Source organism: Lynx canadensis, chromosome C2 (genome assembly GCF_007474595.2).
Source record: "Lynx canadensis isolate LIC74 chromosome C2, mLynCan4.pri.v2, whole genome shotgun sequence".
Classification (NCBI taxonomy): Eukaryota; Metazoa; Chordata; class Mammalia; order Carnivora; family Felidae; genus Lynx; species Lynx canadensis.
In genome coordinates, this window is record NC_044311.2 from 147,402,135 (window position 1) to 147,417,687 (window position 15,553).

At 41.1% G+C, this 15,553-nt stretch overlaps 1 protein-coding gene across 5 annotated transcripts in view; it reads left to right on the top strand.

Moving 5' to 3' along the window:
- Positions 1-15,553, top strand: part of SON (SON DNA and RNA binding protein) — a 33,023-nt gene that overhangs the window by 4,517 nt on the left and 12,953 nt on the right. For 3 of the 5 annotated variants that reach the window (XM_030329835.1, XM_030329836.1, XM_030329837.1), the window contains exons 3-6: positions 852-6,788; positions 8,611-8,771; positions 10,702-10,848; positions 11,026-11,214. In XM_030329835.1, coding sequence (XP_030185695.1) covers positions 852-6,788; positions 8,611-8,771; positions 10,702-10,848; positions 11,026-11,214 — 6,434 coding nt within the window. Of the gene's footprint in view, positions 1-851; positions 6,789-8,610; positions 8,772-9,000; positions 10,536-10,701; positions 10,849-11,025; positions 11,215-11,321; positions 12,143-15,553 lie in introns of those variants that run through there. The other 2 variants (XM_030329838.1, XM_030329839.1) reach the window with 2 other exon arrangements.

The window sequence follows — 15,553 nt, forward strand, 5'->3', positions numbered from 1 at the left end:
TCTGCGATGACTAAAATTTATCTAATTGGATATTGGTATTAGAATAAATTTACCTGGTTGTAAAGTAGAAAAGAAGTTATTTTCTATTTCAGAAAAGTGCAGCGGTTTTAAGTTAAATGTAAAGAGGTAGAAGAATTTCTTTTCTAAGTGACTTATTTTTTAAGTAAAAACATTAAGATTGTTTTGGCAATTTTAGAGGAGGGTGGGGGGGGAAGGTGTTTATTAGAATGTAACACGGGTGTGATGAAGTAAAGTTCACGTTTGGTGTTGATGCTTTACATTAGTTGTTTAGCCCTTCATATACTGCATAAAAGCACTCATTAGCATTTGCACGTATTAGCATTTTAACTCACTTTGTCCTCTAACTTTAGGAGACAGTGTCAGTAATTTGGCCAAGTCCATTCATCTAGTGAGTGGTGATTGAGTCAGGATTCAAAAAACAGATAGTAAAAATTGTTTAATGAGTGTATCTTTTATAGCAATTTGAATTTTAACAACCGGTAATACAAAATATTCTTTGGTAAGTGTAGTTTGAAAGTATTTTGCCATGTTTTGAGAGTTGGAGAAAAAAGTTTTAAGCTTAATAAAACAGTAGAAGTCTCAAGTTTTTATGATAAACTGATAATTTTTTTTTAAGTTGCTGATAATTTTAGACTTTAGTTGTAGAAAGAAATATTGGAAAAGTTTGTAGGTAATTGGTATATAGAAAATAGTTTACTTAGTAACTTTATTTAACAAAAAGTATTATACGATGGCATTTTAATATGGAATATGAGTCTCATTTATGTGATATATCTGAGTTTACATTGGGGAATGTTTGACAAATTAAAATCAGTTTCCCTTACTTTCAGACCTGAAAGAGGCCTCCAGAAAAAGTAGATGTGTGTCAGTACAAACAGATCCTACTGATGAAATTCCCACCAAAAAGTCAAAGAAGCATAAAAAGCACAAAAATAAAAAGAAGAAAAAGAAGAAAGAAAAGGAAAAAAAGTATAAGAGACAGCCAGAAGAATCTGAATCAAAGGCAAAATCACATCATGATGGGAACATAGATTTAGAATCGGATTCGTTTTTGAAGTTTGATTCTGAACCTTCCGCGATGGCACTGGAGCATTCTGTAAGAGCGTTTGGCCTTTCCGAGACCAGTGAATCTCCTGCAGTTGTGTTAGAACCTCCTGTGGTATCAATGGAGGTATCAGAGCCACATACCTTAGAAACTCTGAAGCCAGCTACAAAAACTGCAGAACTGTCAGTTGCATCAACATCCGTAATTTCAGTGCAGTCAGAGCAGTCTGTGGCAGTCACGCTGGAACCACCCATGACAAAGATTCTGGATTCCTTTACAATGGCACCAGTGCCCACTACAACAGTCGTGCTAAAGTCATCTGAGCCGGTTGTCACAATGTCTGTGGAATACCAGATGAAGCCTGTGCTGAAATCTTTGGATACCACACCTGCAGAGCAATCAAAGATGCTAGAACCGCCAGTAGCAAAAGGGCTAGAGCCACCGGAAACCCTTGTGGTATCATCCGAGATCACTGCTGAGGTGCACCCTGAGCCGAGTACATCAACAACAGTGGATTTTCCAGAGTCATCTGCAACTGAAGTGCTCAGATTGCCAGAGCAGCCTGTAGAAGTACCGTCGGAGATCGCAGATTCACCCATGACAAGACCACAGGAGTTGCCGGAGTTGCCCAAGACCACAGCGTTGGAGCCGCCGGAGTCGTCGGTGGCCTCAGTGGTGGAGTTGCCGGGGCCACCTGCGACCTCCAAGCCGGAGTTGCAGGGGCCCCCTGTGACTCCATTGCTGGAGTTACCTGGGCCCTCTGCTACCCCGTTGCCAGAGTTGCCAGGCCCCCTTTCTACCCCAGTGTCTGAGTTGCTAGGGCCCCCTGCGACAGCAGTGCCTGAGTTGCCGGGGCCCTCTGTGACATCAGTGCCACAGTTGTCGCAGGAATTGCCGGGGCTTCCGGCACCATCCGTGGGGTTGGAGCCACCACAGGAGGTACCAGAGCCACCTGTGATGGCACAGGAGTTGCCAGGGCTGCCTGCGGTGACAGCAGCAGTAGAGTTGCCAGGGCAGCCTGCGGTAACGGTAGCAATGGAGTTGGCCGAACAACCTGTGACGACGTCAGAGTTGGAGCAGCCTGTGGGGATGACAACGGTGGAACATCCCGGGCAGCCTGAGGTGACAACGGCAGCAGGGTTGCTGGGGCAGCCCGAGGCAGCGATGGTGCTGGAGTTGCCAGGACAGCCAGTGGCAACGACAGCGCTGGAGTTGCCAGGGCAGCCTTCGGTGCCTGGGGTGCCAGAGTTGCCAGGGCTGCCTTCGGCAACTAGGGCGCTGGAGTTGTCAGGGCAGCCTGTGGCAACTGGGGCACTGGAGTTGCCTGGGCAGCTCATGGCAACGGGGGCACTGGAGTTCTCGGGGCAGTCTGGGGCAGCCGGAGCCCTGGAGCTTTTGGGGCAGCCTCTGGCAACAGGGGTGCTGGAGTTGCCAGGGCAGCCTGGGGCGCCAGAGTTGCCTGGGCAGCCTGTGGCAACTGTGGCGCTGGAGATCTCTGTTCAGTCTGTGGTGACAACAACGGAGCTGTCAACGATGACCGTGTCGCAGTCCCTGGAGGTGCCCTCGACGACAGCGCTGGAATCCTATAATACGGTAGCACAGGAGCTGCCTACTACATTAGTGGGGGAGACTTCTGTAACAGTAGGAGTGGATCCCTTGATGGCCCAGGAATCCCATATGTTAGCTTCTAACACCATGGAGACCCATATGTTAGCGTCCAACACCATGGACTCCCAAATGCTAGCATCCAACACCATGGATTCCCAGATGCTAGCGTCCAACACCATGGATTCCCAGATGTTAGCCTCTAGCACCATGGACTCCCAGATGTTAGCAACTAGCTCCATGGACTCCCAGATGTTAGCAACTAGCTCCATGGACTCCCAGATGTTAGCAACCAGCTCCATGGACTCTCAGATGTTAGCAACCAGCTCCATGGACTCCCAGATGTTAGCAACCAGCTCCATGGACTCCCAGATGTTAGCAACCAGTTCCATGGACTCTCAGATGTTAGCAACCAGCTCCATGGATTCCCAGATGTTAGCTACCAGCACTATGGATTCCCAGATGTTAGCGACCAGCACCATGGACTCCCAGATGTTAGCTACTAGCTCTATGGATTCTCAGATGTTAGCATCAGGCACTATGGACTCTCAAATGTTGGCCTCCGGCACCATGGATGCTCAGATGTTAGCATCTGGTACCATGGATGCCCAGATGTTAGCATCTAGTACCCAAGATTCTGCTATGTTGGGTTCAAAATCTCCTGATCCCTACAGGTTAGCTCAGGATCCTTACAGGTTAGCTCAGGATCCCTATAGGTTAGGTCATGACCCTTACAGGTTAGGTCATGATGCCTACAGGTTAGGGCAGGACCCATATAGATTAGGCCATGATCCCTACAGACTAACTCCTGATCCCTATAGGATGTCACCTAGACCCTATAGGATAGCACCCAGGTCCTATAGAATAGCCCCCAGGCCGTACAGGTTAGCACCAAGACCCCTGATGTTAGCATCTAGACGTTCTATGATGATGTCCTATGCTGCAGAACGTTCCATGATGTCATCTTACGAACGCTCTATGATGTCCTATGAGCGGTCTATGATGTCCCCTATGGCTGAGCGCTCTATGATGTCAGCCTATGAGCGCTCTATGATGTCAGCTTATGAGCGTTCTATGATGTCCCCTATGGCTGAGCGCTCTATGATGTCAGCTTATGAACGCTCTATGATGTCAGCTTACGAGCGCTCCATGATGTCCCCAATGGCTGACCGATCTATGATGTCCATGGGTGCCGACCGGTCTATGATGTCGTCCTACTCTGCTGCTGACCGGTCTATGATGTCATCGTACTCTGCAGCTGACCGATCTATGATGTCATCTTACACTGCTGATCGTTCAATGATGTCTATGGCAGCTGATTCTTACACCGATTCTTATACTGATACATATACGGAGGCATATATGGTGCCACCTTTGCCTCCTGAAGAGCCTCCAACAATGCCACCATTGCCACCTGAGGAGCCACCAATGACCCCACCTTTGCCTCCTGAGGAACCACCGGAGGGTCCAGCATTACCTACTGAGCAGTCAGCATTAACAGCTGAAAATACTTGGCCTACAGAGGTACCAGCATTACCTCCTGAAGAGTCTGTATCACTGTCTGAACCGTCTGTGAGTCAAAGTGAGATTTCAGAGCCTTCGACATTGCCTGCTAATTATTCAGTGTCAGCATCAGATCCTTCAGTGTTAGCATCAGAGGCTGCTGTTACTGTTCCAGAACCACCATTAGAGCCAGAGTCTTCAGTTACATCAACACCCATAGAGTCTGCGGTAGTAGCAGAAGAGCATCAAATTGTTCCAGAGAGACCAGTGACTTACATGGTATCTGAAACTCCCATGATGTCAGCTGAACCAACTGTATTAACATCAGAACCTTCAGTTATGTCTGAGACAGCAGAAACTTTTGATTCCATGAAAGCTTCAGGACATGTTGCCTCAGAGGTATCTCAGTCCCTCCTGGAGTCAGCTGTGACTAATCCAGAGCCATCACAGAGCACTCTAGAGCTGCCAGCCATGGCTGTCTCAGAGCTACCAGCTGTGGCTGTCCCAGAGCCACCAACTGGGACTGTTCCAGAGCCCCCAGCTGTGACTGTCTTGGAGACCCCAGCCATGGCTATCCCGGACCCAACAGCTATGGTGGTCTCTGACTCAACAGCTGTGGCTATTCCAGACCCACCCACAGCTGAGGCTGTCCCAGAGACTGTGGCCTTGGCTGAGTCAGAGAATGTTACCATTTCTGTGCCAGTTGTTTCTGCCCTGGAGCCTAGTGTGCCTGTCCTGGAACCAGCAGTGTCAGTCCCTCAGGCTAATGCAGTTGTTTCAGAACCATCTGTTTCAGTGCAAGAATCCACTGTGATAATTTCAGAGCCTGCTATCACTGTCTCAGAACAGACCCAAATAATACCGACTGAGATAGTTGCAGAGTCTACACCAATGATACTGGAATCTGATGTTATAAAAGGAGTGAATTTACTATCTGGTGATCAAAGTCTTACTCCAGAGATTGGCATGCAGGAGATTCCCATGCATTCAGATGAAGAGCCGCATGCTGAAGGACACCTGAAGAATGACCCTTATGAAAGTGATCATGGTACAAATATAGACCTTAACATAAATAATCACTTAGTTGCTAAAGGGATGGAACATGACACAGTGTCTGCTGCCGCCACTGGTGCTGTTGGTGAAATTGGTGAAGGGAATATTTTATCCATCGGTGAGACTAAACAATGCACAGTATTGGATACATGCTCTAGTGTTAGCGAAGCTGATGGAGGAACTCTATCTTCTGCTGGTCCCTTTGCTCTTGAACCTGATGCAGTGGGAACCAGTAAGGGTATTGAATTTGCTACAGCATCTGCTCTCACTTCAGTTAGTAAATATGATGTTGAAGTATCTTTAACCACTCAAGATACTGAACACGACATGATAATTTCCACTAGTCCCAGTGGTGGTAGTGAAGCTGACATAGAGGGACCTTTGCCTGCTAAAGACATTCATCTCGATTTACCATCTAATAATTTTATTAGTAAGGATGCAGAAGGACCATTACCTATAAAAGAGTGTGACCAGACATTAGCAGTTGCTCTCAGCCCTAAAGAAAGTAGTGGAGAAGATAAAGAAGCACCTCTCCCTACTAAAGAGATACTCTCTGATTCAGGATTTTCTGCCAATATTGATGATATTAATGAAGCGGATTTAGTGAGACCATTACTTCCTAAGGACATGGAACGTCTTACAAGCCTTAGAGCTGGTATTGAAGGACCTTTACTTGCAAGTGAGGTTGAACGTGACAAATCTGCTGCCAGTCCAGTCGTAATCAGTATACCAGAAAGAGCTTCAGAGTCCTCTTCAGAGGAAAAAGATGATTATGAGATTTTTGTAAAAGTTAAGGACACACATGAGAAAAGTAAGAAAAACAAGAACCGGGACAAAGGTGAGAAAGAAAAGAAAAGAGACTCCTCATTAAGATCTCGAAGTAAGCGTTCCAAGTCTTCTGAACATAAATCACGGAAGCGTACCAGTGAATCTCGTTCTAGGGCAAGGAAGAGATCATCGAAATCTAAGTCTCATCGCTCTCAGACACGTTCAAGGTCACGTTCAAGACGCAGGAGGAGGAGCAGCAGGTCAAGGTCAAAGTCCAGAGGAAGGCGATCTGTATCAAAAGAGAAGCGTAAAAGATCTCCAAAGCACAGGTCTAAGTCCAGGGAAAGAAAAAGAAAGAGATCAAGTTCCAGGGATAACCGGAAAACAGTTAGAGCTCGAAGTCGCACCCCAAGTCGTCGGAGTCGGAGTCACACTCCTAGTCGGCGAAGAAGATCTAGATCTGTGGGGAGGAGGAGCTTTAGTATTTCCCCAAGCCGCCGCAGCCGCACCCCAAGCCGCCGCAGTCGCACCCCAAGCCGCCGCAGCCGCACCCCAAGCCGCCGCAGCCGCACCCCAAGCCGCCGCAGCCGCACCCCTAGCCGCCGCAGCCGCACCCCAAGCCGCCGGAGAAGATCAAGGTCTGTGGTAAGGAGACGAAGCTTTAGTATCTCACCAGTAAGATTAAGGAGATCACGAACACCTTTGAGAAGAAGGTTTAGCAGATCTCCCATTCGTCGTAAACGATCCAGGTCTTCTGAGAGAGGCAGATCACCTAAACGTCTGACGGATTTGAGTAAGTAATTTTAAAATTTATTGGCATTGTAATAGAGGATGATACAAATCCATTTTTTCTGATCTTTGAGTCAAATGGAATATTTTGGGTTATTGGCTTAGGTAAATATTTATATTTTTAAATTTCCATATAGGTGGCTCTTGGGCAACATGGGTTTGAACTGGATGGGTCCACTTATACGTGAATTTTTTGATAAAGTATTAGTATTGTGAATGTGTTTTCCTTAATGGCTTTCTTAATGTTTTTTGTAGCAGACAGCATGTAATACATATGCAAAACATATGTTAATTAGCTGTTTATGTTATCAGTAAGGCTTCCAGTCAGTGGTGTACTATCCGTAGTTAAGTTTTGGGGGAGTCAAAAGTACATGCCATTTTCAAGTACGACGGTATCAGTGCCTTTAACCCCTCTTGTTCAAGGGTCAACTGTAATTAGATTATGGGTTTTAGAAAACTTAGGGATAAGTAAATTAGTAATTAGAGTTAAAAAGATGTGCTTTGGAGTGTATTAGAACCAGGGTGTTTACATACTTGAATGTTTTTACATACTTGAAGTTTGAACTATTTCCTGTAACTGAAAATGGAAAGTAGAAGTCTAGTTAAAGATAAGGCTGGTATACGCTGAGCTTGTTTTACTGCATGTATGCCAACATAGATCCTTGAACACAAGCCTGAAATTACAGTGTGTATTTTTTTTTTAAATAAGTTCCATGATTGAAAATGGCAACACAGGGCTGTTAAATGTGTGCAAAGGTAACTCTGATTGGTATAACGGGTAATGGATGAATAGGGAATTTTGCACGGTGGGGAGTTCTTTTTTATCTGGGTTGGTGATAATAGCAAAACAAGGTTTTAAGTTTATTAGATTGACTTTAGTATTTTAATAATCTGCCTTTTAAAATAGAGTGCTCTAGTTCCCTTTGATTTAACAAGTGTGCAGGGATGATTAAAAGTGGATGGATAGTGCATGACTACCTGCAATAATGGATAATTTATCATTATGTCAGTAGATTCGACATTTCCAGGTCAGGGTTGTCTAACAGTAAGGGAAAATTCATTCAGTTAGGCAAAAGTTGGGTTGTTGTTGTTGTTGTTGTTGTTGTTGTTGTTTTTAATTTAGAGAGGGAGAGAGAGTGCACCCGCACAAGTGGGAGAGAGAATCTCAAGCAGGCTCCATGCTCAGAGCCTGACACTGGGCTCAATCCCGTGATGCTGGTATCATGACCTGAGCCAAAATCCAGAGTTGGATGCTTAACCAACCCAGGCGCCCCGAGTTTTTTTTTTTTTTTTATTTACAGAATTACATCTTTGAAGCGATTACAAGTTAGTAGAGGAGATGTGGATAAAATGCACGTATGTCTGTTTTACCAAGTAGTAACCTGCCAGAAAGAGCAGAATGTGATGATTACTTGTATAGTCAGGGCACTTTTGAGCACACTGAAGAGGAGTGTTAAATTCTGGCTTGTTAGAAGAGGTTGAATTTGGGCTTAAAGAGTGATTTAAAATGTCATGTTAGAAGGAAAGTAATTTTAAGGGCATGATACTTTTGGAAAACAAAGAGGGCTGTGCAGGTGTGTGTGTGTCTTAGAGTATCTGGCAGGGTTCTGTAATTTAGCTATTTTGTGTAGTGTGTGAATGGGAAGCCAAACGTGGACTTAATCGGGGCATTTGCTTAAAAACTGACCCGAAGAGTGATTTGATCACAACCGTATGTTAGGGCAGAAAATTGATGCCTTTAGTTTTGTTAGCGTATAAGATTTTAGATAGAACAAAATGTGTTTATTAGTCTTATGGGAAAACTGCTTATATTTTTCCTCTTCCAGACAAGGCTCAATTACTTGAAATAGCCAAAGCTAATGCAGCTGCCATGTGTGCTAAGGCTGGTGTTCCTTTACCGCCAAACCTAAAGCCTGCACCTCCACCTACAATAGAAGAGAAAGTTGCTAAAAAGTCAGGAGGAGCTACCATAGAAGAACTAACTGAGGTAAGCTAGACAGAATTTGTTTACATTCTTAAGTGGATTATTTCAGTGATGTTGACTCTGGAGCGTGCCAAAACCCGAATTGTGGGCTGAACTGATAATGGCTGGCACCGAGTGGCCAAAACCCGAAATACAGATGTGGCAGCGGCAGAAGCTCTGTTTAGCAGGCCATTATCCGGGATGGCTAAGCTCCGCTAGCTAAAAGTTACTTCCCATTACTTTTGCTTTCCAGTTTTAGAAGCCAAACTGACTGAGGAGTGGGACGGTTCGTTTGAATGGAGGAGGTGTTGAGTGAGCAACACGCAGAAGCTCGCCTACAGTTTCGTTTCCATTCACGACGTGTTCACTGATCGCCACGAGTGTACTGCATATACGCAAAGACACAGACAATCTTCAGAAATGATCTTTTGCCACCGGAGCTTGGAAATTAATGAGAATAGCTGGCCATTGCCTGAAAGGAACTTCTTACGCATCAACATTTCGGGTTTTGGCTGTTTGGTACCAGCCATTGGTGATAATGGCCGGCCATTATCAGTTCTTCCTGCGGTTCGGGTTTTGGCAGTAACATATATTTTAGACACACTTGTTTCTGTTTTTAAGAATTTGATCTTTTCAATTGAGGCTTTTTTTGGCTTTGTTTTGTTAATATTATTTTTATTATTATTTTTTTTTTTGGGAGGACGCTGAAATACTGCTGCTAGGATCCAGAAATACCACACTGTTTCATATATTGAAACTTGTTATTGGCTAGCCTTATGCCAGCCTGCCACTGTTAATATATTCTGTTCCCCTTGGTTACAGGCTTGGTATACTCTGTGTTTTTTGGCCAATTGAGCTTTTTATCCTATTGTAACATTTTCAATTGATAATGGATGTGACAAATTCTACTGCTTGTATAGACAAGTCCACCCAAATTTACTCTGACCTTTTTATAAAGCCAGGTAATGGAGTCTATTCCTTAGCTTCTCAGGAAGGAATTGACTTTGCTTTATGTGTCAGACTTCATCAGTTAACACCCTCTCCATCATGCCTTATTTTCCATTCTTGAGTTTTGTTCCTTTAGAGACTCAACCTACAAAACACTTATGGAGAGACACATGACCATCTAGCCCAATTATAAGTGTTTCAAAGTTTTTATTTTGCCATGCATTTGGGGGTTCATATAGTTTCTTAATGTTTCCTCACTTAGATTTATTGAAATATGAATTACAACTTTTTTTTTAATTTAAGGACTTAGTGAAGGCTTCTATTACTTGCTCATCAAATCTAAGCTCCTTCTCTAAAACCTTGTGAACACTTAGTGTTTCCCTGTATGTTTTTAAGCCTCGTTTTCAGCCCTCTTGTTCCTTCTAATACAAGTTTCTCACCTTTTTACCACCATCTAACTATGATGACTCTTTTTTCTTTTCCTGCCAGTCCTTGTTCTTAACTATGAAAATCTGGCTTAGAACTCTTCAAGGAATAGCCCTTGGTTATCAAATTCTGCCTGATTCTGTTTTCTCTTAAGCTTTTTATTCTTTCAGCACTTATGTATTCCATTTGTATTATATCATTTTGCACTTGTTAATTGTGTTGCTCTGTAAAAGCGTTCCTCAATTATTTCATGTGTATGTAATTCTGTTTCTTGAACTAGATTGTAAGCTCCTTGGGAGCAGGGACCATGTCTTCTACTTCTTTTTTTTTTTTTTTTTTTGTATTCCCTGGACAGTGCCCAGTACAGTGCTCTGCACATAGTAGGTGCTCAATAAATGTTGTTGACTGACTGAACAGCTAGAGTGTGTTTAAATAATAGCCGATAAGCTAAGCTACTTACCTACAACCTGTTTATCTTGTTTTATTTCTGAAAGTTGATTTTATGTGGTTTTTGATTTTTTAAAAAAACTACATGTTCCACATAAAGTGTAAGATTTATCTTTTGTTTTTATTTTTTAAGAAATGCAAACAGATCGCACAGAGTAAAGAAGATGATGATGTAATAGTGAATAAGCCTCATGTTTCGGATGAAGAGGAAGAAGAACCTCCTTTTTATCATCATCCCTTTAAACTCAGTGAACCCAAACCCATTTTTTTCAATCTGAATGTGAGTATTAGTGTTTATGGTTTGATGAAATAGCATAGGGACTATTTAAATAAAACTTAAACGGAATTAAATTGTTTTAATGTTTTATTCAATACTGTGAGAAATAGTGAACAATTATTTTCAGATTATGTTGAAAAACCTCTTAAGTGTTAATTAAGGAAACACATTATGTTTTAGATTGCTGCAGCAAAACCAACTCCACCAAAAAGCCAGGTAACATTAACAAAAGAGTTTCCTGTGTCATCTGGATCTCAACATCGAAAAAAAGAAGCAGATAGTGTTTATGGAGAGTGGGTTCCTGTAGAGAAAAATGGTGAAGAGAACAAAGATGATGATAATGTTTTCAGCAGCAATTTGCCCTCTGAGGTAAGTAAGAGGAATATTGTGTTTTTTTGTTTTTTGTTTTTAATACCTGAATCTCCCATTTTATTGTTACTTTATATCTGATTTGGCTTCTGTTTCACTCTTCTTAGGGCCGGGTTAAACGGCAGGGCCGGGTTAGACGACAGATGAAACAACCCGCAGCTTCTCATTTGACAGTAACTCGATGCAATTCACTTTGTGGAACCAAGCCACAAAGTGAAAAGCATCGAATTGCAGAGAACAGTGTTATCACATCCCTACCCAACATTGGGCCCTCCTTGCACTTATGGGAAGGTAGCCCAAGGTACAACTATTTAGCTTCCCGTTTTGCTTCGAGGCTCTATAGCTCTAGATTTTGGTGGTAGCAAATTTACTGGGTGGAGGGATTGAGCAGAGAGAGGCAGATCCTCAGGTTCAACACAAGAACTGGATTGGAAAAGGTCACTGTAGGCTGATGTGTGAGCATCTTGGATATATAACATAGCCCATTGCCCTTAAATAATGGTTTCTTACTATTTCTTTGGGTTGTCAGATAGCCTTTAATTTTAATCATTTTCCCTTCCCTGTGCTACCTTGGCCCTTTGGAATTCTTGTGTTTAACCTAATGCTCAGCCTTGGTACTCCATTTCCCTTCTCCTTCCCCTCTTTGCTACTATTAAAAGTTGGAGAAGTGGAATTCACACCTTGAAATTTCCATGAGGCTATAGTTGTATCTTGTCAAAATGACGCAGTAATAACACCAAGTGTCAAAACAACCCCATTAAAATGCTGACTGATTAAATAATGTGCTGCTAAATATAGTGCACATGAAAACAGCAAGACTGTATATATATGTAAATATATATATATATATATATATCTGTATCTTTGTATGTATCTCTGTATCTGTACCTTTGCTGTATCTTTTAATAAACAGTTTACTTTTATTTAACTTGTTGTGCAAAATCACGCTTGGGGGATCTGGGAGGGTGGAGACTTACTAGGGTGGGTGGGAGTTTTAAATGATACTATAGATTAGTTATCACCTCTTGCCCTTGGTTCCAAAGCCCAGACGTTTGTCCAAGGACTGGACTAGATAATCTGATGCCCTTACAACGTGGGACTTCTTCCCCACTTCCTTTTCTTGCAGTTCTGGGATATGTAGGTCAGAGAGACCTGTTCTCTCCACCTCAGGTTCCTTGCATTGGCCATATCGTCTTCCACTAAACACCTCCATTATTACAAATAAATAAATCCTGTTGTTTATAAAATCAGAAAGTGAACAGAACCCAAATCAGAATTCTTTTGATAGTATTTTTTTCCCCTGAGCTATTCACAGGTGACATTTTTTATTGTGCTTTTTTGATCGGCATTTTAAGAGAGAGCAAGTTCTATACAATGAAGCTGGACACGCTAATTAACCAATGCAATTTATGGTCACCAGTGATGATTTGTATTTATGTGGGATTCAGTAGTTGAAGCAAGTTATACTCTCACCAGTGGGAAAGGGATAGCTGATTTAGACAATATTTTAGTGAAACCAGTTCAGTAGCTCAGTTGCTAATCCCCAGATTAGACTACCTGCACATCTCAAGAGGGAAAGGTTAACTGACATCTGCAATTGACTTAAATCTTGTAGGCTGAATATAAATCATGGTAAGAGGGCCAGTACAGACTGATTTAGAAATTCTGATACATACGCTTTTAGTAATTTGCAGACTAAGCATGTAATAGAGTTGGAAAACATAGGGAGATTATGTGAGAAAAATTTTTCAGCTGAGTAAAGCCCTGTAAATAATTGAAAAGTTCCAAGGGATTTTCCTGAGAAGTGATCATAAGTATTCTAACCACAGTTGAACATGCAGAAAGTGCTTAGTGAATCCTGATGAGTATTTTTTATTGAAACTTTATCTATACGTGTCTGTATATATGTTTGAAATTCAGTACTCTGCCATTTTCAGTCTTAACACTGACCCTGTGATGCCTTAGCCTTATCAGTCATCAAAAGTAGTTGTCAGTTTTAATTAAAAGTTGGGAATTCCAAAGAAATCCCAGGGGGAGAAGTTGGGTATTCAAATTTTATATTAAGCAGTCTTTCATTAAAGCAGAAGAAAAAGGTCGGAAAACTAAATAAATGAAGCGGATTTCTTCTGTGGGAGGATATATACAACTATATGATACCAGAATTCTTTAAGTCAGACTCAAAAAATACATAGGTTAATTTTAAGCAAAAACAATCCCAAAATTTTAGAAGAGAAAAAGCATGGTTTCGTTTTGCTTTCAGGTCTCTGTGCTTTTACCTAACAATAGTAGTAAACACCTAGAGGAAGTGGTCACAATATAAAACGTTTAGTCCTAGTTATTTAGCTGTATCTTGCAAATACATGTATTTGTAAGATTATGTTCTACATACCAATGTTTGTGGAATGGTGACATGGGAGCATTGACCCTTTTGATTCCCTGTCTGGGGTTGAAATAAAGGCTTTTATAGAGTAAAAGGAAAGTTCTTTCAAATGGTCACTGTTTTTAACTGATTAGTATTTATTTATTTTTTAACCTATCCGTGTTTTTCATTTTAATAAATATAAATGGAGTTTGTGGTTTTTTAGTTTTGAGCATAAAACATTTAGGCAAAGATCACAGATTTGGTCTCAGCTTTGCTGTAATCCTTAACCCCACCAATTGTCTTGCACATGAGTGCTCTTTGACATAAACGTGAGTGGATAGATGTGGATGGATCAACATAAATCCGTATCTTATGGAATATCAGCTCATCAGACTGTGCCTTACTGCCATAGCATCGTCTTCCTACCCAGAAGCCAGCCAGCATCATCCTCAGTAAGGAGTGTCTACAGAACTTTGACCATATTTGTGTGAATTTGATTTATTCTTAAACAGTGAAATCAAAAATGGTGGAAAACTAATATTTAAAAAAAGTGTCCTTGGGGGCATTAATTCTTGCTAATAAAGTTAGAGGCTTATTGGGTAGAAGATTTAAATGTAATCTTTGATATAACATTTCCTTGGGTTTACTATTAATCATAAATTATCAGAGGTCCAGAGGTAGCTCTCCATTAAGGTCTAGTAATTGCTTACATGTTAAGATGATTCTTGTCTCAGTGTGCTTGATTTGTTTTATTAAAAAATATTTCCACTTCCCAGTGGAAGTATAGAAGTTCTTCAAGTATAGAAGTTCCAACTTTATACTTTAGGAAAGTTAAGTTCTTGGGGTAAGATGTAAATTTTAATTGAAAATTAAATACATGGGTCCTGGCAGTGCTAGAATGGTTAAATACAGCCTTGCTATTCATTCTTTTTTCCTTAGATTCTCCTGGGTGATTAACATTGAATTTCTTTGAACAACTTAATAGGTTACCTGTTTTTCTTATTCTAGTTTATTCAGATTAAATGTATAGGAGTTATGTTAGAGAATTCCATATGGTGTAATAAAAGATTCGTAATTCACATTTTAAAACCAAACCCATGACAACTGAGGTATTCTGTATTTTGTGTGGCTTTTGTTTTTATAGTTGTCATTTTCTTTTCTAGATGAACCTCTTTGTAATTTATTAATTTTTGCTAATAAGTATCTTAAAGTCCTATTTTACATACAGATCAGATGCTTTTTTTTTTAAATTCTGTTTTTTTGAATTAAACATTTCCTTTTATACTCTCTGTTTTAAGATACCTGTAATTGTCTAGGTAGAGAGTAATACAATTCATATTATAGGGCTTATTTTCCCTGACTCCCTCCTAATAATTCTCTTTAGCCCTTTAATTGACTTTCTAAGAAATGCCCCTGAGATACTTGTATTTATGTAAACAGCTGGGTTAACGAAAGGGGTAAGGAAGTTGACTTAGAAGGGTTTTTAAATGAGGAAGATACAGAAAGGACATGATTATAACTTAGGCTGTGAAATGCATGTTACATTATGATTTCATTTCTGACACTTTTGGATTATAGGAGAAGTGATCTGCTGTAGTAGAGAAATGAAATAACGTGGACAGGTTTTTAACTATAGGAGAACTGGAATTGGATACTCGAGGTAGATTTCACTTTTTAAAACAAGTCCTAGGGAAAAGGAAACTAAACATTTTCCCCAATTATAATACTTAGAATATTGTTATAGTATCATAATTAGACTTCATACATTAGATTAAAAGTTTGTAGTATAACAGTGGAAACAAATGAGGCTTGTTGATGACCACTTAATAATAGCGTTCTATCAAATTTAAGATTTTTTCCTACTTTTTAGAAGGGCTTTTTAACATCATTTCGGTACCTTAAACCTATTCCTCTTTCTGAGCAACACTGAAAGATGGTTAAGGCTCTGAAGCTCCACTACATAGTATGATCCACTGT